Genomic DNA, 27,925 nt, shown 5'->3' on the forward strand with positions numbered 1-27,925 from the left:
AAGTCCAAAGCAGCAGCCAGCAGTTTTCTTAACCTGGGTGGAGAACAGCAGATTCTCCTCAAACCAGACGCCCAAGTTCTTGGTGGGCCGACCCTCGTACGAGGGGAGAGGAAGCTCCTGAGGCCACAGCTGATGACGGAAATCAGAGGGAAAAGTGCCAAAAAGCAGATCTCCGATTTTTGCTCATTGCACTTGAGCTGAGCCCCTGCCAGCCAAGTGAAGATGGAACGAAGACACTGTTGGGCAGCAAGAACCGAGCTGGAGGCCTTATCCCAGGTGAAAAGCAGCTTAGTGTCGTCTGGTAGGCCAACACCTTAGCACCGAGTGCTTCAGCCAGGTGGATCAAAGGCGTATCATAAATATTAAAGAGCAGAGGGCTCAGGGAGGAACCCTGCGGGACACCCGTAGTGACCAAGCGGGGGGAGGAATAGCAAGGAGGGAGCTAGATCTGCTCAACCCTTTCCTCCAAGAAGGACCTGAGCCAACCCCATACAGCCCCTGACACACCAATCTCAGCAAGACGGATCAGCAGAAGATCGTGCGGGACCGTATCAAAGGCCGCCGAGAGATCCAATAAAATCAAAGCGGGCCTACCCCCAGCGTCAAGGCACGTCCGGATGGCCTCCACGACCTTGACAAGGACTGTCTCAGTACAATGGCCCGAGCGGAACCCTGATTGCGATGGGTGAAGGAGAGACTCAGCCTCCACAAAATCAGACAGTTGTTTAAACACCACCTTCTCACAAATCTTAGCCATAGCTGGCAGGAGAGAGATGGGACGGTAGTTGGCTGGATTAAGCGGGTCCAAAGTTGTTTTTTTAAGCAGTGGCAGAATCTTAGCCTCCTTCCAGACCTGAGGTACCGCCATGGACTGAAGGGAGAGATTAACGATCTGATTAACGTCTAAATAAATGTTTTCTGCTACAGCTGCTAGAAGTCAGGCCGGGCAAGCATCAGCCGGGGACCCCGATTTGAGTCCTCTGAGGATTTTCAGACTATCCAGAGGGTGAACTGGGGTTAAGGCGGACAACAGAGTAGATGGAACCGGCCGCGCAAACTGCGAGCCTGGCAGAACACATAAGTCGGGGGGGGAAGAGGCCTGAATTGCCATTATTTTGTTGCTGAAGGCGCCAGACAGAGTGTTGCACCAGTCAAACGAGGAGGGAGCCACGCTTGTTTGGGCCACAGGGGAGGTAAAACTCTGGACTATAGAAAATATTTCCTTAGAGTTGTTCCTAGCAGCCTCGATACGGGAGGTGTAGAAGAGACCTTTAGCCTCCGAGATGGCGGCATAGTAAGATCTCTGGGCAGTACTGAGCCGGCTTTTGGCCGCCGGGCAATACTTGCTCCTACGCCAGTCACGCTCCAGGATTTTACACTCCTGTTTAAGCACCTTAAGAGCGGGAGTAAACCAGGGTTTAGAGGGAGTAATTCTAGCCGGTCTTATAGGACGAGAAGAGGTGATGGAGTTCACAGCTCCAGACACCCAGCCTGTAAACCCTGATATACAGTCCTCCAAACCCCCGGACATCGAAGGCCTGGCAATGTCCAGAGCCTTAGCAAGTTCCAGAGGGTCCACTCTCCCCAGCGCAGGTTTCAAGAAGGCAGGTGCCTGAGCCTCAGCCCTAGAGACGGACCAAGAGAAGTAAGATAGGAAATGATCAGACCATGACACAGGGAGGGGCTCTTGTACCAGAATTGGAAAATTGGAACAAATCGGGTCCAGTATATGGGCAGCCAGATGGGTGGGGAGGCCGATGTGATGGGCAAGTTGGGCAGTATGAAGATTGTCCAGCAAAACGGAGGCCTCTCCAACCCCTGGCATATCCAAATGAAAATTCAGATCGCCTAGCACCAAATAGTGAGAAAACCTGGCTGCTCTAGATGTAAGAGCATCTCCCCACGCCAGAAGAAAGGGGCCAGAGGGGCCTGGGGGCGATAAATCAGGGAAACCCCAAGTGTGAAGTTATGGATCACAAATTCAATATGAACACTCTGACTCCTTCTTGGAGCTTAAGTAAATATATAAAAAACACCATACAATGGTAAAATGAAAAATGGAATACTCCGAATTACTTTGAGTTCATATAAATATAGAGAACCCACGCAGAACGTAACTTATGTTGAGCATGAAGAACTACTTCCTCCGTGTGTATGTGGAACCCTGTGCAAGCTCATAACACAATATTCCCAAGGTATTATATCTAGGAAAAGTATTGATGAGGTAATTAGAACACCTCTAATTCACAGCCTAGCGGGACGACTACATCTCCCATGAACACTCGGGCCCTAGCGCTATTTCCAGGCCCCTTGCTCACATCTCGCCGCACGAGTGGTGCATCGGGAGGATCTCGGAGAATACAAAAGCCTGGCCCGCACAGTGCGATTCTTACCAGCGGCAAAGAGCGTGCAAGGCATAAGTATTGAACAGTGACGTACCTTCTGAAGATGTAAGTGTGGGGGGGGGGCACAATTCTTCGACAGCGGCTTCCAACATTTCCAGACCGCAATGGTCCTTTTGGTTGAGAGGTGGTGTGGATCAATACGCAACCGCATTGCTGCATATTTGATTGTTTAAAGGGGCACTACTCTTCGATATGGGCTAACTGGAACTCCATGACAGTTGAAGCCGGTAAGTGGGGAAGAGATATGAACTAAATATTTAACAAGTAGCTCCCGCACCAGTATCTTGGCAACAATGGGTATATTAAAAGGGAAAACAAATTCTTGAAACAGGCTCCATTGTCTCGCCTATTGGCATCTTGAAATAACATGAAGAATTAGTGAAATAATCAGTTTAAAGTGGCTGCCTCAGATGTCAGATTTAGATAAGAATATGACCGCTACAAATGACATTTTGCATTTCGCCCGATAGTCGGAAGAAGTATCTAACTAGCACCTACTATCACAACTCACCATCTGTATCTAAAGAAAACAGACCCTGAAAAAGAGTTGTAAGGAACAGGATAGAGTTTCTCAGATCAAGCCCTTTGGAGTGTCTTCGTAATATCAAAGCCTAAAAAAAGCTCAAAGTCAAAGTTACCTGTGACCTACAACAGGTATTGTGTATCATGTTTGAGCATATACATAATACCTTACGTTAAGGTGTAATATGTTACCCCCTTCTTTAATAGTGTGTGAATACAAAGGACACCAGCCCCTTTGTGACCAGTGTGCTGGTATCCCCTAAGATATAGGGTAAGAAACAGGTTGATTATCTCCTAAAGCATGGCTTAGTGATAATCTCAAGATGGCAGTTTAGCCTTACCACTATAGTTCACATGTTGTCCTCCATAGTCAGGAGACTGCCGAGAGAGGGCACCTGCATGTTCATGATTGTAATGCCACAATGTATCTTTGTCTTGGTGTCTCCTGGGTGTTTTCACTTATTTTAATTTTAGGATCGCCTCTACATACTTAATGTTTATAAATACACTTAGTTGTGATTATTTTCTAAATGGGTATAAAGTTTCTACTTATCCAGTTTGAGATAGGGCTCACCTGGATTTAAAAAGGTAGTTTTGCACACTCTAGTATTAAATGTAAGTGATTTAAACAATCACAAAATTTATCAATAGGGATCCATAAGCCCTGGAGAATGCCCAATTCCTTTTAGGCTAACAGATAAGGGCCGAACATGATGGCGGATAGTAAATAGGTGTGAGTCATTACTCTCAAAATTTCCATTCAGATTAGGTTTTTAGTCATACTTAGTGTCCTGCTGAATAAAAGTATTATCCTAGTAACACTAAGGTATTTTTAATTCTATCTGGCTCCCCCTCGACGCTGTCCAATAAGATGTATTTAATAACTCTCTCCTTTCTGTACAATCTTCAAGGAGGTTGAGTCCGCCCTGGTGGCACTGTCCGACCAGGATAGGGAGAGGATACTAATGATGAAGCATGACACTACTATGTGTGTAAGGTTTTCTTCCATTAAGGATGACTTTCCCCAGATAGAAGGCAAGTTTTTGTGCTGAACCAAAGTTTGCTATATTACACCAGGTAGGTTATACTAAGTTTGCCACCTTACCACTTTTTGTGTTTGATTTTACACAAAGACAATGCCCAGAGCATCATGGACTATGTCCAGCTCAGTCCCCCACCCTTCCAGCAACCACAGACATAAAGCCCCTTCAGTGTGTTCTTTCTGGGGCACTGCAACTCTGTTGAAGGCAGGATCTGACATTTCGTCCATCACTTCAGACAAGTGGGTCCTCCAAATTTTCCATTTGGGCTGTGGTGTCCCATTTCTTTCCACCTCACCACACCTTTCACCACCATTGGGACTGCTGACTGTGAACCACCTATGTGTCTGAAGTCGCCAGTGTAGGGGCCTGATAGAGGGTTATGGCTTCGGCAGTAAGAACTTCATGTTACTCCTGCTACTTCTTGGTGTTAAAGAGAGACAGAGGAGTCGTCCTATTGTGGATCTCCATCTTCTCAATGTCTTCCTACAGAAGGGAATATTCAAGATGCTCAGGCTAGCCCAGGTCCTGTCTGGCCTACCCCGGAGACTGCGTGGTGGCATTGGACCTGCAGGACACTTACTTCCTTATCCCCATCCTGCAGGCCCACAGTGCTAACTGTAGTTCACATTGTGCCATGAGCTTTTTCAGTTTGCCGTACTCCCTTTTGGCCTCATCAGTGCCTCTTGGTGGGAGTAGCACACTTTCGTAAGTCTTCCCTACCTTGACGACTGGCTTTTGAAGGCAGGCTTGTGCCTATCAGTCATCACCCGCATCCAGACAATGGCTAAACTCTTAATATTGTTGGGGTTCACTATTAACATGCTGAAGTGACACCTGACTGTGCAGTAGACTTTCCTGTTCATCTGAGCCATTCTAGATTTGGTACTGTTTGGACCTTTTCACTAGAGCAGGATTTCTGGCCTCCTGAATCCTGCTGGTAAAATATGCCAGATGGCAAATGCGGGCTTTGCAGTTGGAATAAAAATCCCAGTAGGCACATCGCAAGAGGGATCGTTTGAATTGTATCCAGATTTTAGAGGAGACTGCAAAAGACTGACGTGGTGGCTGCTGACCCATGATTTGTTCAGTGGCAGCCCCCTCTCCTTACCCTATCTATATTTGACACTAGTGAAGATGGATTGCTTCTGGAGTGAGAAGGCTATCTAGGAGATGAGGAGATCAGAGGCCTCTGGTCACCGGCAGCTCAACTTCACATCAGTTTGTTGAAGTTGAGGGCAATTTGCTCGCCGTTAAAGACTTTTCTGCCAACTGTCAGAGGAAGGCTGATGGAACAGCCTGCCATGTGGTTCTGCAACAAGCAGAGTGGGGTCTTGAGTCTTGAGTCCTATGCCAGGAGACTGCGCTCTGAAAGAGGCTGAACTCCCAGGGAGTTTTTGTGGTGGTGAATCACTTAGCAGCATCTCTAAAATCCAGGGCGGATGCAATCAGCTGCTGAATTTTAGCAGACTATGAATGACGGAAGTGGTGCAAGGCATCTTCCATCAGTGAGAAGAACCCTGGTTCAGTCTTTTCACCACTGCCAAGACCACACAGTATCAGCACTTTTGACCATTGGTGTTCCCAAGGAGGCTGTCTTGGATATGCATTCCACCTAGGGAAGAGCTCGAGACTCCTGCATGCTCTCCCACTGCTGCCTCTCCTACCCTGAGTTCTGAAGAAGATCAGGAAGGACCTGGCCCAAGTCTTGCTAGTGGTACCGGAATGGGCCAGGAGGGTGTGGTACCTGTAACACTTGGGCATGAGCATCTATCCTTCGATTGAGCTGCCCCTTAGGGGAGGATCTTATGTCTCAACAGCGGGGCAGAGTGCTGCACCTGGGTCTTTGCCGTCTGCATCTTATTGCTTGGAGATTGAGTGGCAGCAGTTGACCTTATTTGACCTTCCTCCTGAGGTCTCATTTTGGAGTGAAGGCATCCTGCTAAAATATCGGTGTATGCCACTTGTAGCGACAACTTTGTGGGTTGATGCAGCACTCACCACATTGACCCACCGTCGACCTAGTTGTCCAACATTTTTTTGTTTATTTTCTCCATGGCCTAGCAAGGACTTGCTTTGAGTACTGTTAAAGGTTACTTGTCGGCTCTGTTGTCTTTTTGTGGCTGCCAGATCAACCTTCATTGATGAAATCACCCATTGTTATAATATTTTTGGAAGGTTTGCCACATTTGTTTATACGAAAGCCCTTTGTGATTCCACAGTGGGATTATATTTTTTAATGTGTACACAATTTAAGCTGATGCACAGGTGCCCATTACATCTCCTGACCCTCAAACCGTTCTTCCTCATTGACATAACGTCAGCTTGGCGTGTGAGCGATCTTCTTCTCAGGTGAGCTGGATCTGAGGACACAAGCTTCTTTTCTACCAAAAGTCGTAATACCATTTCATGTCGGGCAGGCTATCACCCTCCAGGCATTCGTTTTTCTGCCTCATCCCTCATAGAAGAAGAGAGACTCCATTGTTTAGACTCCCAAGAGACCAATCAGTTTTTACATTGATCACACCAAAGCACATGAAGTGCAAAATCAGCTTTTTGTGGGGTTAGGTTGTGCAAAGAAGGGCAAAGCATTATAGAAGCAGACCATCTCTTGGTGGATTGTGCTCTGCATCAAGATCTACTACGTACTGACCGAGAAGCCACCTCCAGAATGCCTATGGGATCATATCACCAGAGCTAAATTTGCTCCTACTGCATTGGCCCCAGGAGTGCCTGTTCTGCAGATTTGTCAGGCTCTCTGTGGGCATCAGTACACCTGTTCATGAAGCATTAATGCCTGAACAGTTAGGTCTGTCAAGATGAATGCTTTGCCTGATCAGTCATGCATGACATTTTGTTTTGACCCCGTCCACAGACCTACCACCTGAAGAGGTACTGTTATAGTATCTATTCACAAGATGAGTTTATGGTTAGAAGTATCCATCAGAAGAACAAGTTACTTACCGTTGATAATGCTCTTTTTGGTGATCTACACACCTGTTATGCCAATTTGCTGATGGGCTCTGAGTCTGATGATGTGGAGAGCCTAACAAACAACTGACGTAAGTGGGGATGGATGGTGCTTATATGCAGCTTCGCGTGTCGCATCCGGTGCATAACGATGTTGATGCGGGGACGCACATCATCACTTACTGGTGCACACGGATAGTGCTTTGAAGTTGTGGGGTCTAGTCTGATGCCTGGGGAATATTCACAAGGTGCAGAATCTGTGGTTGGAGAGATCATTACTGAAGGCAAATAACTTGTTCTTCTTTTCTAACGCAGATACCTTGGTCAACGTATTTCTTATTTCAGTGTGCAGTTGAATCTTTCTACCATGCCATTTGTTTCCTTGTGATACACTGCCCTCTTTTTATGACCTATGCCACACTTTCAGAAAGTAATCTTCCATCTCTCTGTTACAAACTGTACACATTGTCCGTTAGGATTTCCTTCAGACTCTCTCCAAAGGATCTCTTCTAGGAATTTCTTCACACTTCTTGAACTAATATCACTCACCCAACATGTCTCTAGCCGCCTTGAGAGCAAATTGACGAGATCCAGAACATCTTGGAAGTCACCCCTCCGGTGAATGGGCCTAGCCGAGCCAAGGATATTTCTTCCCATGGAACAATTAGTAACTTCCTGCAAAGTGTAGGTGATGAGAACCCTGTCACTCTTGCAGCATTCCCAGCATTCTCTCATAATCTGCTCAATCTGTGTGTAGACCAGACCCCAAAAGTCAAGCTCCAATTTCTCCTTGCTCTTGACCACCTGAAGTGTCCCACATGAGCCTATTCCATAATATGTTTCCCTGGGGACTTGGGTATTATCAACTGTGTAGCTCCGAAAACCAAATCATCCTTCTCAGCAAGGTTACCCTTCACCCACCTATATAATGTCACAATCTGCAGCCATACAAGACCTATGTTTCACCCCTGCTTCTGTGTTCTGACCTCTTCCTGCCAATTTTTGTGATCTAAGTTTCCTCTTCCAATCTCGCTCCACTATCACCCCACCTGTAACCACATATACCATCTCTTCATCACAGATGCCTTACTCTGTTCCTCATCTCCATGAGTTTCTGACACCAAGCATGATAAACTATCTGCTGCCCGGTTACACGCACCAGGAATGTAATCTGTGGCAAGGGAATATTTCTGCAGTCCACAGGCCCAACATCTAAAATGAGCAGAAGCATCATCAGCACAGCTCCTTTCAAATATCTCCTTTAATGGTGTTTTGTCACTTCTCACTGAAATACCTCCCCCCAGATGAAGCATTTGAACATGCTTACTGACCAGGTCACTGCTATTGCTTTTTTCTGCAATGGAGTATTTCAGATGTACAGTGTGCCTTTAAGAGTCTTCTGAATTTCAGGTAGGTATTTTACATTCTCCATTGTAGTGGTCGAGAGTTCTTGCAGGGAGAAGCCTGAGCTTGATTAAATAGACTACAGTTACTCTTGTATCTCAATTGTAGGGTCATCAGTATGCCTGACTGGCAGATCCAAAGCTTCTGGTCCAATGGTAAGAAGAAAAACATTTCATAAGAGTAGTGTAATGAACATCACTCTTTTAGAAGAAGTCAGTAGATGGATTTCTGAAATGGTTTGATATGATTGTCATTTCCACCCACTTAACAGGCACGCAGCATCATTCTAGACTATCTGGAGTGTTGATAGATATATGCTAGAGAGACCACGGAATAGGCCATTCCAATAATCCAAATGGGACATGGCCAGAGAAACTATGAAGGAAATGGTCTGAGTACAGTTGAAGCAAGTTATGTACTACCCCCCGGGGCTACAAAATAAATGGGTGGGGGGGCTGAACGGCCCCCCCAAGCCCCGGGGACCACCACCCCCGGGGCTTTATTTATTGAGGGAGGGGGGCTGCGTGGCCCCCCTCCTGGAGCCCTCAAGGGCCCTGTGGACCGCCACCCCCCAGGGCCGGCTCCTGCAGTGTCCTGGGGTGCCTACCCCCAGGACACTGTTGTTTGCTATGAGAGGGCGGGAGTCTCCTGCCCTCCCATAGCAAACTTCATTTGGATTTTGAAAGAGAGAGCAGGGAAACCTGCTCTCTCTTTCAAAATCCAAACCATATTGCTTTTACACACAGGGAGCTGCATGTCAGCAGCTCCCCATGTGGAAAAGCAATGCCGGCTCCCAAAGGACGCAGGGAGCCGGCTGGGACTGTGGGGGACCCACGGTCCCCAACGTTTTTATAAGCCTCCGGGGGTCCCCTATCGCGTTGGGTGCACGATTTCTCTCGCTTAGGGTGCGCGATTCCTAATTTAAATATATTTAAAAAATATTAATAAAAAAATAGTTAAAAAAACGTTTACAAATGGTGAAAAACAGTATAAAAAACATAAAGGTATTGATACACTGAAAAATAAAGATTTAGAAATCCTATGAAATTCATTAAAAATCATAGGTTAGAGATAAGTTATAGATAGGAATTTGCATTTTAAAAAACCTTTGAAATTGACTTAAAAAACCATAGGTTTCAGGTATGTTATAGTTAGGAATTGTTTAAAAAACCTTTGAAATTCACTGAAAAAACCATAGGTTTCAGGCACGTTATTGTTAGGAATTAGCATTTAAAAAACCTTAGAAATTCACTGAAAAAACCATAGGTTTCAGGGGCGTTATAGTTAGCTGGACATTTCCCTTGTACAAAACCATTGAAATTCCCCCGTTATAGTTAGTTCAGCTAACTATAACTCACGCCCCCGCAATGCACTGCTGATGACGTCGCATATTACATCACTCATGACTTGGTCAGTGACATCACTGATGACATCTCAAATAACATCACTGATGACATCATCCATGTGATAATTTGATGCATCTTCTCACAACCTAATATAACATTTGATACACCCACTCTAAATTACATACTGCCATTCTCAAAACCATAGATACTCCAACAACAATAAGTACATACCCACTCACTGGTTTTTAGGTCTACACACCCATCCACTCACTCACCCGTACAGTCACTCATACTTATGGTCACTCAGTACAGGACTATCATATGCACTCATACGCCTATATAGACACTCACACACCGCCACTCATCCATAGAGGTATTCACACACCTACTCAGTCATGCAAATAATTAATCACACTGCCATTTACTCACCTATACAGTTATACACACACTAGCTCAATTACTCATACAAATACAAGCACATTCTTACGCTCTTATACAATCAATGATACAAGCACACACTCATCCATACAGCCACTCTCACAATCACACACTCTCACTTATAGCCATTTCTGTACTCCAACACACATATATACTGCCGTTCACATATGTACTAAATCACACATGTACTAATGAAATATAGATTCACTCACTAACACAACCATACACACACTCACCTACCCATACAGTCCATCAAGGATCTAGTCTTGAAACCATGCACCCAGTGAATCACCCACTCACATATCTATGCACAGTCACACACACCCCACCCACACAAACACTCAGGCACCCATACAGATACTCAGACAAACAATCTATAACTCATATAGACAATCATGTAGCAATTTGCAAACCCATACAGCCACTTACACACCAGCAGACAGACGGATAGAGACATTCACACAGTTTAGTCACTAACCCATGCATTCAGTAAGATACGTTTAATCACTCACTTCTAGTCAGTCACGCACCTACAAAATCATCCATTCAGACACTTATACACCCACTCATTCTTCAATATGCCTTTCCCTATATATAATAAACATATTTAAACTTTATAGAAACACACACACACTAGATGATGTCATCAGTGATGTCATTTTAGATGTCATCAGTGATGTCACTGACCATGTCATGAGCGATGTAATATGTGACGTCCTCAGCAGTGCATTGCGGGGGCGCGAGTTATAGTTAGCTGAACTAACTATAACGGGGGAATTTCAATGGTTTTGTACGAGGGAAATCTCCAGCTAACTATAACGCCCCTGAAACCTATGTTTTTTTCAGTGAATTTCTAAGGTTTTTTAAATGCTAATTCCTAACTATAACGTGCCTGAAACCTATGTTTTTTTCAGTGAATATATATATATATATATATATATATATATCTCAATGAACAAACTCAGTTTCTCCGCACCACCACATCTAAGACAGGCCAACAGAGAATACACGAACCACTGGAAATCTTTGGCATAAAGATCTTTTTATTTGCTCCTCAGAACGACGCGTTTCAGGCAACACTTGCCCTTGATCTCGTTACAAAGGAAGACGTTCGCCATGTTTAAATATGCTGTGCTTTCACCCCTCGTGGTATGTGAACATAGAAAACATACTAGCACTAATTCTTCATACACAGTTGGTCTGTTTTCTTTTTCTCTTTTTAACGTTTTTTTGCTTTGCACATTCTGTATGTTAGCATAACCATTTTTCAATTATCATCATATTCTTTTTTTACACATTCTTATTCACAAATTCCCTTATTACCTGGCTTAGTATGTTTGCGATTTCCAACCAAAATTTCTTCATATATAAATATATTTGAAATTGCATTGTGCGATTCTTTTACGCAATGATTCGCCAATATAAATTGTTGCCTCTATAAAAAACATTATTAGTACAATGGTAAAATCCATGATTTCTGCCTAATGCTCCTTGGCACATTAAAAACATATATATACAACATTGTAAATATAACGTTATTTCTTACTGTGCAATATGGTAAAATGTATTCTTCCTGCCTAATGCTTAGTCGCACGGTCAACTCATATGTGTACAATTTATTGTTCATTGTAAACATAGTGTTATTTCTAACTGTGCAAACTGTGCAGGTACTCGTCGCAAATTTGGTAGCAACTCAAGCCATAATGCAGGGAATTGTTACCTAATGATATTCCATCCTGTGCAAAAATGCCTATTTGTAAAGTGCTATATACTGTGCAAAGTATGCAGTACAACCGTAAAGTGCTTAATGTGCAAAAGTGCTGAATCTGGCCAACTAGGCCACTTAAAGTGCAAGCGCTAAATCCTTAATTAAAAATACCATCATAAAAGCCATATCTAAAAAATTATGTTCGAGGCATATGAGCTGTAGATTATACACTGTGCATAGATCGCCATCTGGTGTTGGGCCCGGATGTTTGCAGTTTGTACAGAAACAACTATTACATTCTTTGCTATAGTCCTGTCTCTGTATTCCATGAATGTCAGATCAGTGTCATTTGGGGACCATAACACAATGATCTTTAAGCTCACTCATCTTTTATAACAGAATGTGGTTTTATAAAAAATAGTGTAAGGCCTCAGTATTATTTAAACCATTGGGGAACTTACTATCTAGCTCAAAAATCATACAGGACTCCATCTGCCTTAATTTCCTTTCCCTGTCACCACCTCTTTGTAATTTTTGAACCGCTGCCACCACAAAATATTTCAAACAGTTAAGGTTGTTATCATGCATCTGTTTGAAATGGCGAGCCACCGGATAAATAGTGTCATTATTCATGATGGCTCGTAGATGCTGCAGAATTCAGACATGCACCTGCAGCTTGGTACTTCCCACATACCTAAGGCCGCAGGTGCATGACAAAATATACACTGCATACTCTGTTCTACAGTTGAATTTGCCCTGGATAGCAATTCTATCCGGGCTGAAAGGAGTGGTGTAATGAGTTGTATTTTCCCCAAATCTGCCGGCCCTACAGGAAGAGCATTTGGTGAAACCCCGTTTCGGTTGCAGCCACATGGTGGCTTTAGACAGTTCTGGGCTGCTCTTCACAATTTGAGTACGCATTGAGGGGCCTTTTCTGTATGTAATCACAGGTTGGGCAGGGAGCCTCGGAGCCAATACCCCATCCGTCAACACAATTGGCCAATTATGTTTGATTATGGATCGAATCTTCCTTTTTTGTTTGTTATAGGTGATAATAAGTCTGGGGGCATTGTTAACATCAGCACCATTTCCTTTTGTACTATGATTGGAAAACAAAGATTCCCTTGTTCTTTCCTTCATCTTACTTTCTGCCTCAGTTAAAACTTTGTTGTCATACCCTCTCTGTTTGAATCTGCTTAGCGCCTCTTCTGTACACACTTCAAGATCTTCTTGTGTGCTACAGATTCTTTTTATGCGTAAACGTTCTCCGTAGGGGATATTCTTAATCAAGTGCTGTGGATGCGCACTACTGGCATGAAGTGTGACATTTCCAGCTGTGGCTTTTCTGTGTAAGGTGGTCGCTAACCTCCCTTCTTTTACATACACTCGCACATCTAAAAATTCTGTGGATCCCCTACTTATATGTGAGGTGAACTTCAAATTGACAGTATTATCATTGATGCAATGAATAAACTCACCAGCCTGTTTCTCATCCCCCTTCCATATAATAATATATATATATAAATAAATTACCTACTGGCAGTTGCCAGTAGGTAGTTATAGTTAGGACCTATTATCCATAGGAAAAGCGTTTTTTGATTTGCCAATGTCTTTGACACTGTTTGACGAATCTTCACGAAATTCTCCAAACTAATGACCAGCTCAGGTCAGTTCCTGTCTTGAAAGTTTGGCAGTGAGTCGCCAAGCGGGGGCTGAGGGAAAAAAGGGGGTCCCAAAATGCGTTTTCTCCATGTTAATTTCCAAAGGAAATTTTGGAACAGGCTACTGCCTGAACTGCTGAACGGAATAACACCAAATATGCAAAAAGGTAGCTCTTCGTTTAGAAACTTTAAATGGTGTAAATCCGTTCAGTAGTTCCTGGAAAAATTCAAAAAATAAAAATATCGATATTTGAGTACTGCGGAGGATTCGCGACTCCTCCCAAGCACGAGCTGACCTCTGATTGGCCCGCGGGGGCCCCCACATCCCTAGGGACTGCCACCTACCCGGGGCATTTGAAAAAATATGCGGTGGCACACGGGCCTCCCCAAAGCCCCGGGGATCACCACCTCCCCGGGGCTTGTTTGAAAGAAATGCGTGGGAGGGCTCCTGCCCCCCATGCTGCCTTGGGAATCGCAACCTCCCCGGGGCATTCTTAATTATGTTCGGGGGGCCTCACAGCCCCCCTAAGCCCTGGGGACCGCCATCTCCCTGGGGTCTAAATAAAATTTAAAAAGTGTCGTGGGGGCTCCTCCTCCCTGGGGCACACTTCACTCAAGGGGCTAATTTGAGGAAGGGAGGAGGCCCCCCTCCTGGAGCCCTCGATGGCTCTGGGGACCGCCACCCTCCTGGGCCGGGTCCTGCAATGTCCTGGGGTGCCCACCCCTGGGACATTGCCGTTTGCTATGGCAGAGTAGGAGCCATAACAGCTCCCGCCCTGCCATAGCAAACGCTGCTTTGCTTTTTAGAAGCCTGCTCTCACTTCCAAAAAGTAAAGCAGAATTGCCTTTGGGCAAGGGGAGCTGCATCTTAGCCCCCCCCCCCCACAGTCCCCATTGCTGAGGGCTGACCCCAGGGGATGGGGTCCCCGGGGCCAGAAGTGGCCTGGGAGGGGGGGCCACTCGGCCCCCTCCCCTTTAATTAAAATAGCAATTTTTTAAAAAACAGATGGTCGGTCCCGGGGGATTGGGACCCCAGGGACAAAGATGGCCTGAGGAGGGCGGCCACGCGGCCCCCCTCCAAACAAAAAATAATTACAAAAAAAAGAACGCTGACCAGGCCCCGGGGAATGGGGTCCCTAAGGCAATAATTGGCCTCTGATGGGGTCCACGTGGCCCCCCCCCCTCCCTAATTTCTTTTTAAAAAACAAGGCTGCCAGGCCCCGGGGCATAGGGTCCCCGGGGCCAAAAGTGGCCCAGGGAAGGGGGGCCATGCCCTCTTTGTCCACCACTCTGCAAATGTGGCTCCTGGTGCGCTCTTGGTTGGGGGATTAAGTCCCTGTTGCTAGTGAGGGGCCCTGGGGCCAACAAGGCCATCAGGAACCTCCAGTAAGCCCCACATATTGCTGAGAGGTGGTCCTAGGCCACGCCCCTGTTTTTATACCACTCTGCAAACGCGCCTCTGGGCAATGAGGTCCTCTTATGTCCTGAGGACCTCAGGACACAATTGGATTTCATCCCCCAAGCAGCAGTGCACCAGGAGGTGCATTTGCAGAATGGTGTATAAAGTGGGCGTGGACTCGGACCACTCTCAGCATTCCAGCTGTGTGGGGCTTACTGGAGGTACCTGATGGGCTAGTTGGCCCCTAGGGACCCTCAGCAGGCAAGGGGACTTCATCCCCCAACCAAGAGTGCACCAAGAGGCGCATTTGCAGAGTGGTGGACAAAGGGGGCGTGGCCTGTGTCCACCTATCAGCAATCCCACTGTCTGGGGCATACTGGAGGTATCAGATGGGCTAGTTGTCCCCTAAGGACCCTTAGCAGCGAAGTGGACTTTAATCCATATCCAAGAGCGGGTCAGGGAGCGCGTTTGCAGAGTGGTGGGGATAGGGGGTGTGCCCTGCTATGACAACTTAGCAATGCTGCTGTGTGGAACTTACTGGAGGTAATAGGAGGGGTAGTTGGTCTCCAAGGTTGTCCTTGGAGGCCATTACACCTCTTCTGTTACCTCCACTAAGTCCCACACAGTGGATTTGCTAAGAGGTCTTCGGAGGCCACGCCCCCCTTTCTCCACTACTCTGCAAACGCGCTTCCTGGCACAGTACTGGTTGGGTGATGAAGTCCACTTTACTCCTGAGGGACTTTGGGGACCAAGAATCCCTCCTGATGCCTCCTGTAAGTCCTATGCAGCGGAATTCCTGAGCCCTGGTTGGAGGCCCAGCCCCCTTTCTCCACCACTCTGCAAATGCGACTACCATTTAAAGAAGCATTTGTAATGCAATAGGTCTCGCATTTGCAAGAATTAGAGCTATTGGTGTTGTAAATCTAAAAGTTTTTTCCTAATGTTTTTTTAACCCCTTCAGTGCCATGCCCTTTCCCCTCCTGTGCCGGGCGTTGCACTAGTGGGTGGGGTTCATGACGAGATAGTCTCATCATGGGCACAGCGCAACCGTGCTCCATGACTAGACTATCTCGTCATGGGCACTGAAGAGGTTAAGTGGAGTGGATGTACTTTGTGTGTAGTGGAATTATGTGGTATGTTGTGCAGTAAAATTATGATAGAAAGTATGTGGTATTTGGTGTATAGGAATTCTGTAAAATGGGATTATGTGTTATGGAGAGTAATTATGTGGTATGGTAGTCTGTGTTGTGGAGTGGTAACGTCAGGTTTAGTCTTCCTCGTTTCCATAGAAGCTAAATCATGAAGTCAATGAGACCAAAAAAAGAAGGAATCACTGAGGAGCACTTCTGGACCTCGTCAGAGGTATGAGCAGGACCACTGGAATTATGCAACTGTTTGGCTGCACCGTCTTTTGCACAATTATACATTTTCCGCATTAGCCACATAATCCATCATCTGCTGCCTAATCTGCAGATTTGAACACAAAAAGCATTGTTTCTAGCTCAAACGTTACCAAAAATGCAGTGACAAGTGTGACATCGTGGTGGAAGGGCCTTTGCAAACCTAGAAATGTCACCTGTTACTTATTGCTAAATGTAGGTGTTAAATTGGTATTAATGGTGTACAAGCCACTTTTTCTTCTTTCTGCTCCTCTCTTGCCTCTTTCAGTATTTCTGTTCCTTTCTGCACCTTTCTTTCTCTATCTCCACTTCTCTTGCCTGTTTCTGCACATCTCTTCTACTTTCTGCACCTCTTTTACTTCTTTCTGCCCCTCTGTTGCCTTTCTGTACCTCACTTGCTTTTTTTGTACACCGCTGTTCCCTTTTTCAGTACCTCTCTTGCCTCTTTCTGCAGTTCTCTTGCTTCCTTCTGCACCTCTGTTGCTTCTTTCTACACTTCTTGCCTCTTTCTGCACCCCTTTTGCTTCATTCTGCACTTCCCATGCTTCTTTCTGCACCTGTCTTGCTTCTTTATGCACTCCTGTTGTCTCTTTCTGCACTTGTATCCCCTCTTTCTGCACCTCTCTTGCCTCTACATATCACTTGCCTCTTTCTGCACTCGTCTTGCTTCTTTCTACCCATCTGTTGCTTCTTTCAGCAATTCTCTTGCCTCTTTCTGCACCTCTCTTGCCTCTTACTGCACCTCACCTGCCTCTTTCTGCACCCGTCTTGCCTTTCTGCACCCCTCTTTCCGCAACTCTTTTACCTCTTTCTGTACCACTCTTGCCTCTTTCTACACCTCTGTTGCTTCTTTCTGCACTTCCCTTTTTTCTTTCTTTACCGTGAATGCCTCTTTCTACACCGTTCTTCCCTTTTCCTGCATGTCTCTTGGTTCTATCTGCACTGCTTTTGCCTCTTTCTGCACCCCTCTTGCCTTCTTCTGTACCTCTGTTGTTTCTTACTGCACTGCTATTGCCTCTTTCTGCACCTCTTTTGCTATTTTTGCACCACTCTTGCCTCTTTTTGCACTTCTCTTGCCTCCTTCTGCACCTCTGTTGCTTCTTTTTTGCACTTCTCTTTCAGCACCCCTCTAGCCTCTTTCTGCACTGCTCTTGCCTCTTTCTGCACCCCTCTTGCCTCTTTCTGCACCCCTGCTGTCTCTTTCTGCACCCTTGTCTCTTTCTGCACTTGTCTTTCCTCTTTCTGCATCTCTCTTGCTTCTTTCTGCACTTCTCTTGCTTCTTTCTGCACCTCTCTTGCTTCTTTCTGCACCCTTCACTTTTTTGCACCTCTTTCCTCTTTCTGTATCTCTGTTGCTTCTTTCTGCACTTCTCTTCCTTCTTTCTGTACCCCTCCTGCCACTTTCTGTGCCTCTCTTGCCTCTTTATGCCCCTCTCCTAACTTTTTCTGCACCCTCTCTTGCTTCTTTCCACACCTCTGTTGCTTCTTTCAGCAATTCTCTTGCCTCTTTCTGCACCTCTCTTGCATCTTTCTGCACCTCTCTTGCGTCTTTCTGCACCTCTCTTTCATCTTTCTACACCTCACTTGCTTCTTTCTACACACTCTTGCCTTTTTCTGCAACCCTTTTTCTCTTTCTGCACCACTCTTGCCTCTTTCTGCACCCCTGGTCCCTCTTTCTGCACCTTTTCTGCCTGTTTCTGCACCTCTCTTGCCTCTTTTTGTACCTCTGTTGGTTCTTTCTGCACTTCTCTTGCTCTTTCTGCACCCTTTGCGCCTCTTTCAGCACCTCTGTTGCTTCTTTCTGCACTTCTTTCTTTCTGTACCCTCCTGCCTCTTTGTGTACCTCTCTTGCTTCTTTATGCACCTCTCCTACCTTTTTCTGCACCCTTCTTGCTTCCTTTTGCACCTCTGTTGCTTCTTTCTGCACTTCTTTCTTTCTGTACCCTCCTGCCTCTGTGTACCTCACCTGCCTCTTTCTGCACCCCCTTGCCTCTTTCCTTATCCCTCTTCCCTCTTTGTGCAACTCTTTTGCCTCTTTTTACTCCTCTCTTCCCTCTTTCTGCACCACTCTTGCCTCTTTCTACACCTCTGTTGTTTCTTTCTGCGCTTCTCTTGCTTCTTTCTGCACCTCACCTGCCTCTTTCTGCATTTCTCTTGCTTCTTTTTACTCTTCTGTTGCTTCTTTCAGCAATTCTCTTGCCTCTTTCTGCACTTCTCTTCCTTCTTTCTGCACCCCTCCTGCTTCTTTCTGTACCTCTTGCCTCTTCGTGTTCCTCTCCTACCTCTTTCTGTACTTGTCTTGCCTGTTTTTGCACCTCTGTTGGTTCATTCTGCACTGCCCCTGCTTCTTTCTGCACCCCTCTTGCCTCTTTCTGCACCCCTCCTTTCTCATTCTGCACCTCTCTTGCTTCTTTCTGCACTTCTCTTTCCTCTTTCTGCACCCCTGGGTTAGATGTAGTTTTATTCCCCCTGCCGTATTATGTACTAGGGCCTTACAGGGGAAAGCATGCCAATCACGGGGGTACCCCAACCCATAGTGTGCCCTAGTGTATGTAGGTGTTTTCACTGTATTCTAGGTGTCTTTCAGCATAGTACTGGCTCCGGCCCTGGTTAGTCAGTCAGTTACCACCTGTACCAGTCAGCAAAAAGTTGGGGGCACTGGATGACTTTGCAACAAGGCCTCTTTCCGCACCTTTGTTGGTTCTTTCTGCATATCTCTTGCATCTTTCCGCACTTTTCTCCGTCTTTCTGGACTTCTGTTGCCTATTTCTGCATTTCTGTTGCTTCTTTCTGCACCTTTCTTCCTCTTTCTGCACATGTCCTACCTCTGTAGGCATAGTTAGAAATTCGCATTTAAAAAACCTTTGAAATTCACTAAAAAAAAATATAGGTTTCAGGGATGTTATAGCTAGAAATTAGCATTTGAAAAACCTTTGAAATTCACTGAAAAAACAGGTTTCAGGGACGTTATAGTTAGAAATTTGCATTTAAAAAACCTGGGAAATTCACTGAAAAAAACACAGGTTTCAGGGACGTTGTAGTTAGTTGGACATTTCACTCGTGCAAAACAAGAGAAAATCGGCCGTTATAGTTAGTTGAGCTAACTATAACTCACGCCCCCGCAATGCACTGCTGATGACGTCACATATTATATCACCCATGACATGGTCAGTGACATCACTGATGACATCTCAAATGACACCAGCACATGAATTCCTATTACCAAGGCTTGTTATTGGAAAAACACAGGAGGCAATCTCAATTATGAGGTTAGAAAGGCAAGGTTGCTTGGGGCATAAGAAGGATAATGAGATGGTGTGTGAGAAATAAAGAGGCATAATGGCAAGAAAGAAATAGCTAATAAGGCAGCCAAGATGGTTGCAGTTAAAATATGAAAGTGGTGAGGACACCTTCCTCGCTTGAGTGAGAAGGGCAGTGCCATTGGCTCATAAGATTGCTACTTGGAAGCCCCCGTAGGTGCATCCTATGATTTGACATTATATACTAAGCCAGGGTGCAAAGGCAGAGAACGCGGGTACTGACCTACCTACCCATGAGATCTGTACATGTGCATGCGGACACTTGCCTCCATTAATAATCCCCAGAATTGTGTAGAGTCAAGAAAATAGCCCACCCTTGGTTGATGGCAGAGAGGCGGGTAGGTGGAAGGTACCTTCACTGAAGACCCCTGTGGTGGTGTCAGAGCCAGAAAGTGACCGCTGCAAATTGCATGTACAGAGGTAAGAGCAAGGATCTAAGAGCAGTAATGGTCAGTCAAAGAAACCGCAAGGAGCTCAGACTGTAGATAAGATATGTCTTCCTGGGGAGACTTTGGGAATGATTGAGTCCTGAGGGCAGCCAGCCCTTGTCTGAGCACTAAAGAGGCAAGGATGTTCACAAAAGCATTGAAGACCGTGGTCACGGAAACTCCTTTAATCAGATGAAGCATTTAGTCTAGATGTGGCACCGGAAAGATGGACCGTCAGGCACATCTGCAAGCCTAATCAGGTAGTTGATTGTTTTCCTATTTGAAGGTTTTATGTATCAGCTTGCCTAATGGGCACTGGCATGTTATTTTAAGGAATATTAAGATGTAAATGCTAGGAGTTTTAATGACCCTTTATTACAAAGTCAAACATGTCATTCTTTTGTCATCCACATTGGTGTTATTCCCGTACTAAATTCCCAGCAACCACTTTTTTAAAGAAATATAGTTTTCCTGGAGAACCCTCCCCATAACATTTAAACACCAACCTAAAGGCTGTCCCAAGTTGCCTCTTTTTCACCAGCTTCCTTATCTACCATGTTTTCTGTGACCACTTTACTTTTCCTTCAACTCTGACTGTGAAGCTGATCCCAGATTGTGTTTTTGAGCTGAGTACCGCTCCCCTCCCCCCCCCTTAGCTGAGTAATTGTAAATAAGTCCCACTTAGATTAATTATATGAAAATGTGTCTAAGACAGATATCCTGATCATCTAGTCTGGATCCAGGCCACCCTGACTTATGATGGACCCCACCGATCTATGCTAAGCTTTTGTGAGACTTGTTTACAAATAACTATTGCCTTATATGTAGTTTTGGGTTTTGCCAGCCATCCTGAATGAGTGATATCCCCACTGATTTATTAAAAGTGTATTTGTTCTGGAGTAATCGATGTGCAAGTTATCAAAACTGTGTGCGATTCTATGAGTCTTTACCCAGTACTACTTTGAGCTCAAGAAATATACATTTTGATTATATCATAGCTAGGCTGTTCAGCCATATACACTCAACTGTAATCTTTTAGTAACAATATCAGTTTGAAGAGTAAAAGAAAAAGCATCCCAGGTTCTCAGCAATAAAAAGAATATGACTCGGGCATGCTGAAAAGTCAGAAAAACTAAATATGTTTAAGACATGAAACCACAGAACATACATTGACTTTAGTCTAGTTATGAGGATATCCACCTCTATTAGTAAAATGAAAGGAAATCATTTTCTCTGTACAAGATTTAATCTGTCCTTCCTTTTCTGTTTTAGAAGCAAAGGATGATCCAGAATGGATCCTCGTTGAGAAGGACCGATTCGTAAATGATTATGACAAAGATGGTGATGGGCAACTGAACCCTGAAGAACTACTGTCTTGGATAGTTCCCAATAACGAGGGTATTGCACAAGAAGAGGTACTGTATGAGAGAAAGGACTGCTTGACTATTAGAATAAGCACTTTAACAGAAGTCATGGCATCCTACTGAATTTGGTTATCTATAAAAGCCAATCAGATTGATGTATCAGAGTTTTAATTGTGCAATGCAAATTCTGTATAGGGAGATGTGTGGTGGTTGAGAAACAATAGTAGCAGGCACAGGCCAGCCAGGAAGGTGGGTTGAAATGATTAAGAATTTTGTTTTTATCCTCTATGGTTTGATTGTCATTAAACGTGTTTATTTCAGGTAATTATCCTATATAAAAAAATTAACAGAAGCTTGAATGTAGAAAAAGTAAAAATATTTGATTGTGGTTAAGCAAAGTAATAAGTAAAATAAATTAAAAGGTTCTGCAAAATCTATAAAACAAAAATATTAGTGTTAACCAAAGCCTTCGGGGAAAGTTAAAGCAATGAGTAATTGCAGGTTTATAAAGAAAACAGCGTGTCTCTCTATTCAAACATACAATATTTATCACAAAGAACATGGGAAGAGATCCTATATAATCATCAGAATTTGTGTGCCCTCCTCAGAATTGTTAACCAATGCTACAGTTAAATGAGAAGGGAAACAAAGCAATTAAAACCATTTAGTGTAACACTGCTTGAACCAAAGGCCAAAGGCTGTTTCATTAGATACAATTTTTCCAATTTGATCTACGTTCTTTCTAAAATACAGACCAAAATGCCTAAGCAGCAACACATTTTTTCTTTATTTTGTGCTAGTCAATGTTTGCAGGGACCCAGGTTTCAAAAGTGAACTAATGCCATAAATCTCACAAAATTAAGGAGTCTGAGGATACTATTTGACGCTGATATCACTTTTGCCCCTCATGTCAACAAGTGGTAAATGGCTGCTCTGTCTTCAAAAAATACCCCCACTTCTTGACACTTACCACAGAGTTGCTCTTATGTAAGCCATTTTCCTGACTTTCCTTGACCACTGTATTATCATTAAGTCTGACTTCTCCAATAATCGCAGTGCCAGGCTTCAAATACTTCGGAGCTAAGGAGCCGCAATGAACCAGAAACTTCGTAAGTGGAACCACAACTAACCTGCCCTTAAAGCTCTCCATTGGCACCGAGTGGTTGCCAGGATTAAGATTGAGGTCAAGTTCCCTGTCCACTACACTTACTATTCTAAAATTGTATTATCCCTCCAGAACCTGGCATCTTTCTGTGCAGCTGCATGAGCCCTACAGTGAGGATCTGGAAAAAAGACCCAAACTGGAATACTTTCTGCCTACACTTGAAATCTAAACCCAGTGACATGTGACTCACAGAAACATCTGAAAATGGGACTATTCAAACTGGCCTTTAAATGAACTTAGCAATGAACATGGGTTGAAAATGGGACAGTTCTATTGTAGCACCTGATTGGACTCTGGCCTTTCCTTCCATCACCTTGCTGTATTTTCTTCTTTTTCTGAAGTGAACAAAAAGTAGCATACTGCACATACTTAAGATAACAATTACAAGTCTCAAAATCCTAATTTAAAATCACTGATGTGCCTGAACTTCATCTTGGGATTTCCAACTTCAAAATAAGCAGCTTTACATTTAAACATGCTTTCTGAGTAGGGACCTTCTTGGTTAATGTATTTATTTATTTTTTATTCAGGGAAATAGGGTATAAAGAATTGAAGATGGGAAAATCAACGGACATAATGATTGCATTAAAATGAGAGATCACTGGAGCTTGTGTTGCGGGTAGCGTTCAGGCCAAAAGCCTTTCTGAAGAGATGTGTGATCAGGGTCTTTTTCTACTTTAAAACTTGTCTCTGGTGCAGAGGGGAAAGTGGGTGAGTTTCAGAGGGCCAACCATTGATACCTAAAATAACCTACATCTAAAACATTTATATTTTACTGGATGTAAGAAGAGTGGGTTTTGAGTGCCTAATCTGAGGTGATAAATTTCTGAGTTATGATGAAAGCCTTATGCCTAGTTGTAAAATTGTCCTTGTTTGGGATTCATTCACGAAACATCATTGCAGACTGTGTTTTCTGTGCCATCTCGCCAGTGATATTTCAAGCTTTATAGTTTTGCGTGCTTTCATATTTGATCTTTGTCTCGGCAGGAAGACCTATAGTCCATTACTATCATCCTGTCTTTTGTCATTTTTCTGATGATTTCCAAAAGTATTAGTGTGCTAGGGAATTATGTCCCCTCTGACAACTGCTTGTTTTAAACCATGCCGAGTGTGCCGGAAATAGATGTTGACTATCTTGCACACGATTTGTCTTTGTAGTTTGGGCTCCAGTCACAAGCTTTGCATCGTGACTTGTGTTCCCTGTTTTACCCACAGATGATCCAGGACAGCTGTTACTCCCTTTTCAGGTTGTGGGTCAGGTCCCGGTCACACGGCCGTTCCCCCAAACGATCCTCTTCTTGCTCAAAATCTTTGGGTAAGTCTAAGTCCAAGCCCAAACAGAAATAGGCACAGCGGGACTCGCCCCATCCCACCACCGATGCGCAGAGTAGAAAGCCTGAGTGTGTCAAGATAAAAACTGCACTTTTTCAGAGTTCAGAGTTTCAGAACTGCTTTGTAAGCTGGTCTGCCTAGCTCACATTTTTCTCGACCATGGTCGACCCTGCAGCATATAACGTCCTTCATGAAGGCCATGCTACATATCTTCAGAGTGATTATGTCTACCTCTGGTGCGCCTTTAAGCCCCACAGACCTGTAAAGGGGCCTCCAGTCAGATTACCGTCAGTGGGTCCTACTTGGTGATGTACCCTTGAGATCCATTACCAGGTCCACAAAGACTCTGATACACACTTCCACACTGGCCCAAGGATCCACGCCAGTTCCTGTAACACTGGTGCCAATATGGAAACTACCGGTACCAGTGGAAGTCCCGTTGCTGACATTTGAACCAACGTCTGCCTGAGATCGACCGATGTTGTGCCACAAGATCACAAATGCCTAACTGGTTATCATGCATCCTGACTCTAACCCAATGCTTCTGCCGTAGCTCAACTATTAGCAGAGACTCCATTGTTTTTTTGGCTCTGACTCCGACCCTATAAAAGAAACAGCTAGGGTGCCCCAGAACCAATATGATTTTGATGGATTTCTCCCCCTTCAGTATACTGATGATAAACTATGGTCAGATTCACAAACTTTCAGTGAACTAGGCACCTACTCTTAAACAAAACTTGACTTGCGACATGGGCAACCTAAAGTGCCTTGTTTGCAGCAGTGGTCCAGAGGGCAACTAAGGTGGTAGATCTGCACTTGCCCTCCATTGAGACACAAACAGATGTTGTTGGAGAACTTGCTGCCATTTAATGCTGCACCCATTGATGCCTTCATTGCTACATGGTCCTATCCTTGTTCTTGCCTATCTGTCACGTTTTGGTTTAAGAATCAAGGACCTTCAAAGGATCCACAGGATCCCATATAGATTAAATACTAACAGAACTAGGCCAAGGAGGATATTGGTGAACTTTCTTACCTACGCGCTAAAAGAGAAGATTTTGTTAGAGGCCTTTACCAAGACATCAATTGATTTTGATGGGGTTAAGTGTGAAATCAGATCAGATCTATCAAATGTCACCTCCAACAGACAATGGGAGAATTAGTGAGAATCATTGAGCAAACTGTCCTTCATTTTTCAAAGGGGACCTCAATAGTTCTTTAAAACCAAATATTGATTAGTGTACCTCATGTCGTTATGTATTAATCCCACAGGTCAATCTATGCGCTAGTTGTCAGCATATAAAGTGCAACCCATGTCGACATCAAAATCTATCAAGAGTATGAAGAGGAGAAAGCAATTACATCTTCCAACATAACCTTTCTTTTACATCCCTATTTCTCAAAATATTTGACAAACACAGATTTCTTGTTTTTCCCCCTATTCTTGCAATGCTGCATTCCGCCACCCAAATTTTTTACCGTGTTACATGTTATAAGACTCACATCATTAATTCAGAAATTACAATTGTACCCCAAGGGTATTACGCTTGTCAGTTTATGGATGTTCTGTTGAGGGAATTCCCCATATCTGTATTGAGTGAGCGGCCAGAATGAGAATTTACGGCAGCCACGGCTATATTTTTGTTTTTTAAAAAGGGGGGGCTAGCCAATATGATTCCAATTAAAGGAAACACTATTGCTACATCACACATTCCACATGAGCACAAGTGGACATGATCAACCAATGTCACTCATTTGCATCCTAGTTCAACATTTACAATGTTATACTGTTGATTGTATTGTGCTCCTATAATGGCACCCATGTTACTTTACGCAGGGGACCATCAATACAATACCTCTTCCCTAAGAAGAGGCCACTCAATTCATTAAAAGATCCATACATTCTCAAACGGTCAGTATGTTGCAGTATCCGTTTGAACTGAATTTAATTATTTCCCCAAACTTGTACTAAAGGGCCCCTTCAGCAAATCGTAGAATGTACAGCACCGCCTCAGGGACACCTGTCTTGTTAATGAATGAACACACCATATTGTCCCCCTAAGTTGCATAGTAACCATACATCCGTAGTGCAAACCCTGTTAATGTACCCATAAGTACCTTAAACCATTGCTTGATACAGAAGTACACATCTCTAAACAAACGAAATTCCCATTCTTACCATGCGTGTAGAATGGGGCCAGTCGTGCGGAAATGGCTAATTCGAAAAGTCTCACTCTAGTGAACGGCCGTAATTTAAAACCCGGTCAATTACGAGTACCTGTGGAGTTTGCAAGTGTAAGCTGTATTTAAGTTGTGTTAATGGCTGCCATCTTAACCAATGCAATTTAAAGACCCATGCACGTTGCATAAAGATAGTCATGTCAGGTTGTCCCCAATACATAATAATAATAGATATTTAAAGATAGGGAATAACTACTTTGAATATGGAACTGCACCCAGGGTTGCTATATGAAGTGATGTGAAAGCTCAAAGTCCATGTCCGTTATGTTCGGTCATGTTGGTAAGTGTTACCGGTCGAAAAATAGTTAAAATGAACGTCCGGTTGTTACATGTTGGTAAAGGTTACAAATGGGGAGAGCAATTAACCTAAGAGACAACAATTCCCTTAACATCATGTTTACCCAGGTGAGACCATTGTTGGACAAGAAGGTCTAACTTTACCATACAATTCAGATATCTATGATGCGACCATCGAGATAATCTCAGCCGTATTCATGAAACGAAGAAGTGGGCACAATACCAATCATTGTACCCACTTTAACGTCCTATTTGTCAGAATAAAACCACATATACAACAAATCCAAAATAACAAACAGACGTAATAACAGTAAATATGTCCAACCTTAACACCTTATTTGTCCAGGTGAAGCTATATATAGAGGAAAGTCGTAACTCAACTGCCTTTGTAGTATGGCCACTATCTTAAAGATGCTATATATATACGTGGTCAATGTATCCTATTATTATTCCAACATTACTGAGCTGCATATATATATGTTTTTAATTATCCTATGACGTTTAAGTGCACAATGGTGCCCAAAAAATACAATAGTGATCTTCTTATATCCATCGAGTGGTACATCTCACCCGAATGTCATTGGTGTGAATGCATGCTTCCTCCTAGGAAAGTCGGAAAATGATAAGTCCCTTGCAATGTTAAGGTGCTGTCGTGAGACGAAATAGTGGGCTTGATAGAATTCATTCTACTCAACTTCAAAGTCAAGTTTGTCAGAATAAAACCTTAAATGGAAAGAGTCCAAAAAGGCAACACAATATGATAACAATAGCTATATCCAACTGTAACACCTTATTTGTCAAGGTGGAGCCATATATTGAGGAAAGATGTGACTCAACAGCCTCCGCTGTGTGGCTAGGACAGATGAACGGGTACTTGTGATGTTGAGATGACATTTAACTGAAAATGGCCGGACTACGTCTGGTCTGACCTGATCTTATGTAGTGGAAGGGAGACATAATGATCACACTTGGATGTTTTAATATATTTTAGGCCACATTTTTTCATCGCAAGGGTGTCATCACTTATTACCTTCCTAGGAGGAAATAAGCATTTACACTAGTGGCATTCAGGCAAGATATATGACTTGATGGATATAGTTATGGTAATGTTATAATTTTAGGGCAGCCATTATGACATATTCATAGGACAACCATAAAGCATGAATATACGACTTGGCAATGCTGGAATAATAACAGGATACATTTGCAACACATATATAGCCTCTCTAAGATGACGGCCCGGCCTATACGTCAACCATATAAAGTAGGGTCAGAGAGAAATGTCATGGTGACATGCACAACTGTACATCAAATGCTACTACATCCAATTTACACGAAATCTAATTTGATCCCTGTACTCCATCGTCTTCGCAGTGCAGATAGTAAAAATCTGTCCCATGGAATTAGTTTACGAGAGAAAACATTGACAACAAGTTAAATGTCTGGGTCTATAGAAAAGGATGAAACTCATGATTTGTGTTTAAA

The 27,925-nt window shown here is 43.9% G+C and overlaps 1 protein-coding gene across 1 annotated transcript in view; it reads left to right on the plus strand.

Annotated features, from left to right (window-relative positions):
- LOC146867899 (reticulocalbin-2-like) overlaps positions 1–27,925 on the plus strand; it is a 192,411-nt gene that overhangs the window by 118,266 nt on the left and 46,220 nt on the right. The window contains exon 7 of the mRNA XM_085608611.1: positions 21,314–21,456. Within this exon, the coding sequence (XP_085464737.1) occupies positions 21,314–21,456 (143 nt within the window). The remainder of the gene's footprint in view (positions 1–21,313; positions 21,457–27,925) is intronic.

The sequence above is a fragment of the Triturus cristatus genome, chromosome 1_2 (genome assembly GCF_964204655.1).
Source record: "Triturus cristatus chromosome 1_2, aTriCri1.1, whole genome shotgun sequence".
NCBI lineage: Eukaryota > Metazoa > Chordata > Amphibia > Caudata > Salamandridae > Triturus > Triturus cristatus.